We start from the raw sequence: 11,420 nt of genomic DNA, 5'->3' as shown, positions 1-11,420 counted from the left end.
TCAGTGAGCCACTAGAGTCCAGTGTCTGTCTGTCTGTCTGTCTGTATCTATCTATCTATCTATCTATCATCTATCTATCATCTATCTATCATCTATCTATCATCTATCTATCATCTATCTATCATCTATCTATCATCTATCTATCATCTATCTATCATCTATCTATCATCTATCTATCATCTATCTATCATCTATCTATCATCTATCTATCATCTATCTATCATCTATCTATCATCTATCTATCATCTATCTATCATCTATCTATCATCTATCTATCATCTATCTATCATCTATCTATCATCTATCTATCATCTATCTATCATCTATCTATCATCTATCTATCATCTATCTATCATCTATCTATCATCTATCTATCATCTATCTATCATCTATCTATCATCTATCTATCATCTATCTATCATCTATCTATCATCTATCTATCATCTATCTATCATCTATCTATCATCTATCTATCATCTATCTATCATCTATCTATCATCTATCTATCATCTATCTATCATCTATCTATCATCTATCTATCATCTATCTATCATCTATCTATCATCTATCTATCATCTATCTATCATCTATCTATCATCTATCTATCATCTATCTATCATCTATCTATCATCTATCTATCATCTATCTATCATCTATCTATCATCTATCTATCATCTATCTATCATCTATCTATCATCTATCTATCATCTATCTATCATCTATCTATGGCTTTTTTGTAGAAAAAACCCAGCAGTAACTCATTAGCATAATAGGCCACACCCACCAGCAAAAAAACCCATTAGCATATTAGGCCACACCCATGCCTTCCCTTGGCTTGCCCGGGGAAGCCCCCCCCCCTGAAGGGAAGGGAAGGCAGTTTAACCCCCCCCTGGCCCTCCCACCTCAGAGTTGCGGTGTGTGTGTCGCTCTCCAGGCCTTCCCTCTGTAGCCACCTACCTACCTACCTACCTACCTACCTACCTACCTACCTACTACTGCAGACATCGCTTCTCTGTCAGGAATTTCTCTGTTGTATGAATACAAAAGGTCATTGGGGAGGTGTTTAATTATAAAGTTACAGTAACCAAAACATGTGTGGTTGTTTCAACTTCTCCCAAGCCCTTCCCATGTCTCAGTTATCCTTACAACAGCCCTGTAAGGTAGGCAGATAGGAATGCTATTACGTTGCAAAAATCGATTCCTTATGAAACGAGATCTTATTTCCGTGGATTTAAGCACCGCAATGCCAAAACAGAATACCATCGGTGATATTTCTGTCACCGTTTCCATAAACTGTCAAATTTTTAAATGTTCAATGTCAAAATTTAACATGCTGTTTTTAAAGGTGTTTGGGGAAATTTAAAACAAATGAACTCCGGTGTCCTTTTTTCACTGGCCGCTGGGTGTCGTTTGCACTCCTTACAATGGGCCTTATGTCCCTAGGTGTTTAGGGGAGGGGAATGCAGAAAAGAGGGCCGCGCCAATGCAGAAGCAAGGAAGAAAAGGCGGGGAGGGGGGGCTGGCTGGTGCAGTGGCAAAATAAATTTTATTTCACTTGAGAAACCCTATGCGTTTTGCATGCCGCTTTCTCAGGGGATCTGTAAGGCAACTGCCTCTTGCTTTTTACTGAAAAATCAAATTAGGGTTGATTAGCTCTGGGTTGGGAAATAACTGGAGATTCTGGGGGGTGGAGCCTAAGGAGGGTGGGGCTTGGGGAGGGGAGGGACTTCGATGGGGTCTAATGCCGGAGGGTCCGCCTTCCAAAGCAGCCCTTTTCTCCAGGTGACCTTGACCTCTGTAGCCTGGAGATCAGATGCAATGTCAGGAGATCTCCAGCCACCTCCGGTAGGGAACCGATTTGCTAAATGAGAGAACAGACGGCGTTTTGTGCTGCTTATCAGAATAGTTACTCTTTGGTTCCATCGATAACTCATGACCTGGAAGAAGGCTACTGAAACATGCAGAAAACCTGGACGCATGTTGGTTGCTGATAGTATCTCCATTGTAATTGGACTACACCAGAGGTCATTTCGTAGAAAAAGCGGTGCAGGAGCTCACTAGCATAACTCATTAGCACAACTCATTGGCATACGCCACACCCCCTGACATCACCGGAAGTGTGTCAGAAGGCAACACCCACCGCTCAGGCTCCACTAGACTGTTTTGGATTGCTAGCTGTTGGGGGGGGGGGGGGACACGCGCAGATCTGCCCTCACAGAGGAGGGAGAGCTTGTACCTGAATAAAACTTGGTCTGAAAGGTGCCACTGGACTGTTTTGGACTGGGGGGTCGGGGGGAGTTCTGCAACTTACCTGGCTGCTTCTTGCCCTGACTGAGGCCTGCTGGGAACAGGGGGTGGGGCTTGTTGCATGTGCCCGCCCCCTGGGCTCTTTACTTCCGGAGCTCCACTCCTGTGCGCTGCTGCAGGAAATGACCCCTGGACTACACTGTCCACGGTTAAATATTGGTAGCAAACCCCCCCTCCCCCCAAAAAAACCCTTTTTGGTTACTTTTACAAGCTTTGAAATAGGTGCTAACCATTAATTGTTCCTTCCTGGTGAAACTTTATATTAGTGAACCACTGGAGACTTATAATTTTGAATTATTGTAAAATATTGCTAGAATTCCATATGCTACGTGATAGTAAACTCTAATAAGCAGTAAGCAGTAACTATTGTACATGGCGGTACTTTGTTACATGTAATCTTACCACCGGGATGTTGGCAGCCCTGCTTCCAATGTGATTTGCAACTGGACTTTACTGCGCGAAATGGCAAAACCCACCAGCAAACAATGGTCCGAGTGCATTGAAGGTAGTTCGAAAGAGCATTATTCAGGCTGTGTGAAAACACCCTGAGAGCAAACCCTGTAAGAGATGGGTTGCCATACAGACCACCCAACTAAGCTGCATGTGAGATGTGTAGGGACTCTCGAATGAAATAAGATTTCTTTTCTCACTACTGTATCCATCCCCCCCCCTCTTCTCTTCCTTCCTTCAGCGTAAACGACAGCAGGGGCTCACTTTCCTTTGGGTGCTGCCGGAGGGGGGCTCGGCATGGGCCTCTCGCAAACATAGTAGCAGCTGGAACTGCAGGTGAAATCGTTCCATTCCCCATTGATCCAGACTTGGGCACAGTCCTCATCATGTCGCATGTAGTCGTTGGGTTCTCCCTGCTTCCAGTACCTGGGATCAAAGAAAAGCTTTGTTTGTAAATGAACAAACCAAACAAATGGCCCAAATCCAGTGGATTTTTATGTGTTCTCCAAGGAGCCTAGGCTACCCTTTCTGAAACTGATGTAGGTAAGCTGTGCTGGTCTAAAGTAACCGAACAAAGAACACAGTTGTGCGTGCACAGGAAAGCTTATACCCAGAATCAGTGTTCCCTCTATGGTGAGTTAGTGTGAGTTAGCTCACAGTTCTTTAGCCTCCGGCTCACACGTTTTTGCCTTAGCTCAGGAAGGATGGCTCCAGAGCAAACTTATTTATGCAGTAGCCAAATGGTTCGTTCGCAACTTTAATGCCAGTAGCTCACCAAGTAGAGTTTTTGCTCACAAGGCTCCACAGCTTAGAGGGAGCATTTCCCAGAACTGAACTTTGTTGGTCATAAATGTGCCACTGGACTCAAACGTTACATCCAGAATTGGTTTAGGGTTGCCAGCCTCCAGGTGGGGCCTGGAGATCTCCAGGAATCACAACTGATCTCCAAATGACAGAAATCAGTTCCCCTGGGGAAACTGCTGTTTCAGCATTTGGGCTCTGTAGCATTAGACCCTGCTGAGGCCCCTCCCACTACCCTCCCCAGGTTCCACCCCCAAATCTCCAGGGGTTTCCCAACCCAGAGCTACCAACCCTAGGTGATACAGAAAGCTTTGTTTAATTAAAAGAAAAGAGGAATGCAGTAATGTAGAAGGAACAAGAAATCACAGAGATTATTGTTGTGTTCGCCTAGAAAGGAACCAATTCTGTGAACACATTGTATCTGACACACACACACCCCGCCCAAACGATTTTGCATTCATGGACTAGACCAGTTTGGTGTAGTGGTTAAGTGCGCGGACTCTAATCTGGGAGAACCGGGTTTGATTCCCCACTCCTCCACTTGCACCTGGCTGGATGACCTTGGGCAAGCCATAGTTCTGATAAGAGCTGTTCTTGAAAAAATAACAGTGTCTGTCAAGAGCTCTCTCAGCCCCGCCTACCTCACAGGGTGTCTGTGGTGGGGAGGGGGAGGGAAAGGAGTTTGTAAGCCGCTCTGAGACACCTTTGGGTAGTGAAGGGCGGGGTATAAATCCAATCTCTTCTTCTTCTAGATATTAAAATCCCTTATTACGTGTTTGTCTTTTTGGTCTGAAACCCTAAAGTTTGATTTACAGAGTGGATGAGACAATTGGACTTAGGAAATGTGAAAACTACAAACAGTTGAAGGTTGCCAAGTCCTGGTTGGGAAATCCCTGGAGCTTTGGGAGTTGATCCTGGGGGTGGTGGAGTCTGAAGCGGGAGCTATGAAGTCCACCCTCCAAAGCAGCCATTTCCTCCAGGGAAAGTGATCTCTGCTGTCTGGAGATCAGTTGTAATTCTGGGAGATCTCCAACCCCCGCCTGCTTCTGGACAAAATGGCATTTTCTGCCAGTTGGAGACTGTGCAATGTCAACAATTCGTTTCACAATATTTGGGCCCCGGCCACATGGGCCGGATATTGCGGGGGGGAGGCGTGGCGAAATAACGCGCGACTGCGCAATCAGGCGTCCCCTCGCGGTCCCGTCGAGGTCCCGTGGTTAGGGGGAGGTGCCTATCACATGACGCGCCAAAGAAGCAGCGCGGCGCGGCAAACGGGGTTGTGGTTTTTTTTAACCTGAAGTATGCGCATACCCCGTTGGGTGCTTATGCGCATCCCTGGAGACTTCGGGGGGAAAAAACCTTTTCGCAATGGGGCATGGGCGGGCGCGGATGCCACTGGAAACGCGATCAGACACCCGCCCTTGCCCCGCGGTTTCCGGAAACTAGTACCTCCGAGGTACTAGTTTTTAACCGCGCATCTTCAGAGGGAAGCCTCAGGTTCGTCACGGGAGCTCTACGCTTCCCAGATGTGGCAGTGAGATCGCACCCAGAAAATCTGCCTATCTTCCGTCGCAGTAGCGTGGCAACTGCTCCGTGTGACCACAGCCATAAAATGGTACCAGCATTTTCAGGGTAGATAATTTCATGTTCAAAATTACAAACAATTAATGGTTTGAGATGGAACGGTGTAAAAAAGAAATAAATCCCAAAGTTGCTTTTATGTGTGAGTTCAAAGGGTGATACGAATAAAATAACTAGGCCTTGGTTTCAGCCAGGTGAGAGAACTGGAAGCTGATAATGTATTCCATTCTTTCCCTCTGTCATTCCATTATTTTCCTTTGTCACTCAAGAATCACAGAATGGAATGACCGATGGGTGGATCCTAACTCGAAGTGTGAATAAGATCTACAGAGCACATCAGGATCACTAGACATGTCATGAAAAATCATACTACCTTCTCACTGTGACTGATCAAGATTCCCTTGAAGCCAGGAGCAAATCCCATGAAGTCACTTTGTTGACAGAGGGTTTTTCAATATTCCCATTTTCCTCACCTGTAAGTTCTTGTTGCTTTGGGGTCCCCCCCCCCGTCCCATGCATGTTTTGCTCCCTCTAGTGGTCAATTCGATATTACATCAGGTTATGTCCAGCGTATCTCCCTGCATATTTAAACTGTAGGTTTTTATGCTGGACATAAATCAATGTAATACCAAATCAACCACTAGAGGGAGCAAAACATATGCAGAACAGGGAAAAACCTCCAAAGAAACAGGAACTTACAAGTGAGGAGAACAAGAATGTGGGTAAGTCACTGCTGCTCCCACACCCATACAAATTGATGCATCTGTCCTTGCAGGAGGAAGCCACAGGAGAGTTAGGTTCGGGTTGAGCTTCCCCACAATGTCACAATTTTGTGTTACAGCAGGGCTTACTTGAAACCTGTTCTGTAGTTGCTACCATCCAGCCATTTCCATTCTCCTTCTGTTTGCAACTCATGAAGTCCGATCCAAAAGCGCTCATTCCTAGTTCGGGTCTGTATGAAGTTCTGTAGGGGGAGATCAGACAAGTGTGGCTGAGGGCATGCTGACTTGTGTTGCTGTGTCAAAGTGGAAATGGTGGGAAATATCTGGTTTGCCTCAGGGGGAAGCTACGGCCAAAATAAATAGATTTTCAAAAAGAATCATAAGACCTACTTGGTGGCAGGTGAGAGGGCTATCGGTATCCCTTCTTTTTGGATAGCAAGGTTGACAGGGATCTGCTGCAGGACCTTTTCTGCTGTGGCACAGATGTTTCAAAGTGCCATTTCTTATGAACAGAGGTCATTTCGGGGGGGATCGCAGTTCCCCCGGGTGAGGTACGGGGGCGGGGCACATGACGAAGCCCCGCCCCCTGCTTCCGGCCGCCCCGCTTCCGGCCCTCATTCAGCCAGGAGGAGGCAGGAGAAGAGGGAGGGTAAGTTGCTTCCTCCCTGCCTCTCCCCACCCCTGCCTGCCTGGGGCCAGGGAGGGCCTTCGCGGGGCTTCCTTGCACTCCCGCCGGCCTTGCAGGTCCACCGCCGGGCCCCTCATGGGGCTCGGCAGTGGAGCTGCAAGGCCGGCGGCGGCGGCCGGGGCTATTGGGGGCGGGGTGTGTGGCCTTATGACACACTTCCGGTGATGTCAGGGGGTGTGGCATATGCTAATGAGTTATGCTAATGAGTTCCCCTAGCTCTTTTTCTATGAAACGACCCCTGCTTATGAAGCCTCTTTGTACCCTACTCTGATAATACTTTGAAAGGCTGCACTACATTTTTGTTCCGTGTGTTCGACTAGCACTATCAGTAATTTTTCAGAGAGGCAGGGGAAGTTTTAGTTGTGAGCTTTTAGGTGAGGGTTCAGTCACGTCTCATGCTGCTGCATGGGAACAAATATGGCCCCCCCCCCCCCGAATGGATCCACTTGGAACAACCAGCTTGGAAAAGACCATCACAGAACTGTCTTTGCTGCCTCAAGAGTGGACTGGGAAGCGAAAATGGCCCTGGAGCAAGCCCAGCTGAGTGGAGCTAGGTGTCAGCTGTGCAGGGGGTTACTCACTGATGCAAACAATGGGTTTTTTAAAAAAAATAAATTTTATTTAAGAATTTAATAACAATACAAAGCAAGTGCAATAGATGTCTGCAGATGAAGTACAAAGATAGGTTAGAAAAAACATTCATGCTTAACTATGTCCAGGCTGAAGAAGAACTATATTACACACTACAAAACGCCTCTTAAGGCAACAATCGTATAATAAAAACGTATCTTTACAGGCAAACTTTAAATTAGTGTTCTGAAAGTAACTTCAGATACTAAGATCTAAGCCAAATAATGTTTCAGGTTCAAGTTTCAAAAGCATATCATTGATTTGTATAAAGGATTTGCTGGAATTACATCAGATTCAACCATACAGTTCAGTGATGGTGAACCTTTTAGAGACCGAGTGCCCAAACTGTGACCCAAAACCCACTTATTTATCGCAAAGTGCCAACACGGCAATTTAACCTGAATACTGAGGTTTTACTTTAGAAAAAACAACTCATACATTAACTTAAGATGATCCAAACAAAGTAAGGAAAGCAATCCCAAATGCTTTCATTTACTTACTTAAAATTATTTGGCAGAGAATTCGACACTTTAATAATGGTCTGGGCCTGGCTGGGGCGATGGCACGTGTGCCCATAGAGAGGGCTCTGAGTGCCACCTCTAGCACCCATGCCATAGTTCCCCACCACTGTTATAGTTGATGAGTGAAGACCAGGATGCTATGCATTTTTCTTCAAATTTGCTGGAGGAGCTCACCCATTGCTTCCTCCTAAACACTGGCAGCAGTGTGGGAAAAGAGAATTGGTGAACTGTCACCAGTGATCATGGCCAATGGAGGACCAGAGCCAAGTGACCCCTGAAGCTCTGGCATGTTGCTAGAGCTTGCTTCTGGCCACCAGCAGCCTTCTAGGGCAGTGGCCCATCAGGAAATTTCCCTGTCAGTTAAATGGCCAGACTGGCTGCCATTGGTGTCGTACGCTGGGGGGATCTTCACTGGAACTATCCTGGAACTGCCCACTGAGGACAGCCCATCTCAGCCTTTAAAGATCTGGAGGAGGCAGGTGAGATTCTGGCCCTACAATGGGGCTATTGGGGGCTCCGCACCCTTCCTCAAAGGGCCAGCCCCCTTCCTTAAAGGTCCCTCCCCACTTTTTCTCAAATGTATTTGAAGGATCCCTTCTGAGAAGAAGCAGGAAGTAGCGCATGCCCCCCCTCCATCCTCTGCTGCAAGATTTAAAGGGCCCTCCAGCTGATTGGCAGGCCACGTGCTCCCCATCGAGCAGCTGAAGGGCCCTTTAAAGCTTGCAGGAGAGGAGGGAGAGGGGCGTGCCCCCTCATTATGGAAAAGAATGGCAGCCCCAGCAGAAAACATTTTGCCCAACAAGCCACAAAATCCTGGCTACGGGGCTGCTGAGATTGCATTGTGATTCTTTTGCATTTCTTGACCTCGAGGGGTGATTGATGAGAGAGGGAGGACTGCCATTCACTTGGGTAATTGGTATTTGCAAGGGGGCAAAGTGAAGCACTGCTGTTCAGCTGCATTCACATGGGCAACTGGTATTTGCAAACTGCACTTTGGGGGATAAGAACGTAAGAGAAGCCATGTTGGATGAGGCCAAGGGCCCACCCAGTCCAACACTCTGTGTCACACAGTGGCCAAAACCCAGGTGTCATCGGGAGGTCCACCAGCTAGAATTCCAGAAGCCCTCCCAAGTTGACCTTCCACTGTTGTGGAATGGTATAATATAGCCCGATTCTTACCAGATGTCAGAAGCTAAGCAGGGTCAGTGCTTGGCTGGGGGACCAGCAAAGAAGACTCTGCAGAGGAAGGCAGTGGCAAGCCATCTCTGCTTCTCGCTAGCATTGAAAGCCCCTTGCTGGGGTTGCCACAGGTTGGCTGTAACGTGACAGCACTTTGCACACATACACACACACAAAAATTGCACTTTGGCTTCCGTCATTCCCGCCCATTCCCAAAGACAACCAGATCCCCTTTTCCGTTACCTGCTTGGGGAAACCATCAATGACAACCAGCTTGGCGTGTTGCTCTTCACACTTCGTCTTGGCCTCCTGCCAGGGAACAGTTTCTAAGGAGAAGTAGTAACACTTCCCATTGAAGTACTCCCACTGCCTGTTGTCTGGGCCACAGGGGAACACTAAGGAAAGAAGAAGAGACGAGGATCACCACTTCGTAGCTTGGCCTGGGAATTGATGAGAGCCTGAGAACTGTGGTGGTGCTGAGGGAAGCCCAACCCAGTGTTTGAGCCTGGTAAGTACAGGCTATAGTGACAACATCAGGGCTATTTTGGGGCAGGAACGCACAAGAACAGAGTTCCGGCTGGCTCCCGAGTTGGCCACGCCCAGCAGGATCTCATTAGCATAATAGGCCACACCCAACAGCAGGAACTCCTTAGGATTGGCTACAATTAGGGGTGTGTGGCCTAACATGCAAAAAGCCCTGGGTTTTGACAACAAACAAGTTAAAGAGAATAAGAAGCAATAGGTGGGTGTGGCTGGATGACCGCACCTGGCAACATGGGGTGTGGCCTAATATGCGAATGAGCTGTGCTGTCAGGGTGTGGCCTAATATGCTAATGAGTTCCTGCTCTTGGGTATGGCCTATTATACTAATGAGTTCCTGCTGGGCTTTTTCTACAAAAAAAAGCCCTGGACAACATAATATGTGATCTCCTCTAGGCCAGCACAACCCCTCACTTGGAGCTTCCTGTAGAGCTTGATTGCCAAAAAGGATTGGTAGCAGAGGGGTCAGGGCCCAAGCGTAACTTCTCCGGTCCTAATAAAAAATGGTAACAGCACTACCACCACCAAACACGCATGATTACACCCTCTCCTGAATCTAAGGTTGCCATTCCCCCGACAGGAGCAGGGGTTTACCCGCTTTCGGGGGGGCCCAATCTGCCACCCCTGATCTGGCTGGCGGGGGGGAACTGTGCCCCCAAAGAGCCCTGTTAGTGCCAACATGCCTGGTGCAATGGCTACCATAGAGTTTTCCCTCAAATGATAGAGCGTCCCGCTGCAACATGCCCTGCACGATGACGTCACTTCCGGGTGACATCATCGCGCTGTGTGTGCTTTGCACATGCACCAAAAAACCCAGGGGATAAGCTGCTAGCTGCCAGCAGCTAGGTAAGACCTGGCAATCCTACCTGAATTGTTCTAGGCCAAGGGCCTTTACCTTTTTGAGCCTGCAGGCACCTTTGGAGCTCTGACACAGTATGGTGGGCACAGGCACAAAACAGCTGTCGCAGGAGGTGGAGCCAGCCGCAAAATGGCCACCCGAGCCTACCTTCACTCACAGAGGTCAGATCCTTGTGCTGTGTCGGCAGCCGCTGCCAAAGCAACATCTTTAAAAATCTGCGCAGCCAATCAAATCCCCAGTGGCCAATCAGAAGCCCTGCTTGGGGGGGGAACCCCCACCTGGCCACGCCCACTTTCTAAAGCACTTGGCGGACACCAGAAAAGATGTCAGCGGCCTACTCTTTACCACACTCCACGCCTGGGTCAGCAACAGAGCCACGGATGCCTGCAAAATAAAATATAGAAACCTACAGTGGAGATCACGGCCGGAGGGGTTGATTTTCATCTTGTTGTATGTCTCGTTCAGTTGCGATGACAGCGTTGTGGCTGGAACGGCAAAGGACAGGAGAGAAATATATGTGAAGGAGACGGGATAGCAGACCCTAGTAGCCACCTGGCCGGGGGGTCCCAGCTTCCACCCTACCCTCTTTCGCTCTGTAGTAGAACTCTCACCCGACTGTGTTTGCTAGCCACAGAGGCAAAGAGAATGTTTTTGCTTGTTGTTCTTCCCCCATCTGGGTCCATCAGACATTATAACACTGTAGTGATTTCCCAATTATAGATTTATTTCTTTTTAAAGTTCAGAAATAGACCCCTGGTGGTGTGATGGGGAAGGTACAGCTGTGAGGGGGAAATGGCACAGATCTGAGATGCCGTCCACCCTGCTGTCCAGTCTGCCTGATAACTTGGACAGTGCTCGTCCTAAAAAGATCCAAGAGAGGCAGGTTTGGGAAACAGGGAGAGGGAAAGATTGGTTGGCCCACCATTCGTGCACAATATTGCATGGCGGTAAAAGAGCAAGAAACAAAGCATTGCACTCAGGGTGCCTAAGCAGAGAGAAACTCGACAGAATCGATAATGGTGGACCTCTTATGTAAGAACATAGGAATGTCAGAGAAGCCAATGTTGGATCAGGCCAATAGTCCATCCAGTCCAACACTCTGTCACACAGTGGCCAAAAATACCAGGTGCCATCAGGAGGTT

General features: G+C 47.9%; 1 protein-coding gene across 1 annotated transcript in view; it reads right to left on the bottom strand.

The window, feature by feature from the left end:
- Positions 1–3,017: 3,017 nt before the first annotated feature.
- LOC107124314 (hepatic lectin-like) overlaps positions 3,018–11,420 on the bottom strand; it is a 12,945-nt gene continuing 4,542 nt past the window's right edge. Inside the window, exons 3-6 of the mRNA XM_015427751.1 lie at positions 10,689–10,763; positions 9,123–9,274; positions 5,991–6,103; positions 3,018–3,183 (exon numbers count right to left, since the gene is read on the bottom strand). Coding sequence (XP_015283237.1) covers positions 3,018–3,183; positions 5,991–6,103; positions 9,123–9,274; positions 10,689–10,763 — 506 coding nt within the window. The remainder of the gene's footprint in view (positions 3,184–5,990; positions 6,104–9,122; positions 9,275–10,688; positions 10,764–11,420) is intronic.

Source organism: Gekko japonicus, unplaced genomic scaffold (genome assembly GCF_001447785.1).
Source record: "Gekko japonicus isolate JY-2015 unplaced genomic scaffold, Gekko_japonicus_V1.1 scaffold474, whole genome shotgun sequence".
In the NCBI taxonomy this organism is placed as follows: domain Eukaryota; kingdom Metazoa; phylum Chordata; class Lepidosauria; order Squamata; family Gekkonidae; genus Gekko; species Gekko japonicus.
This window is presented reverse-complemented; position numbering and strand designations above follow the sequence as displayed.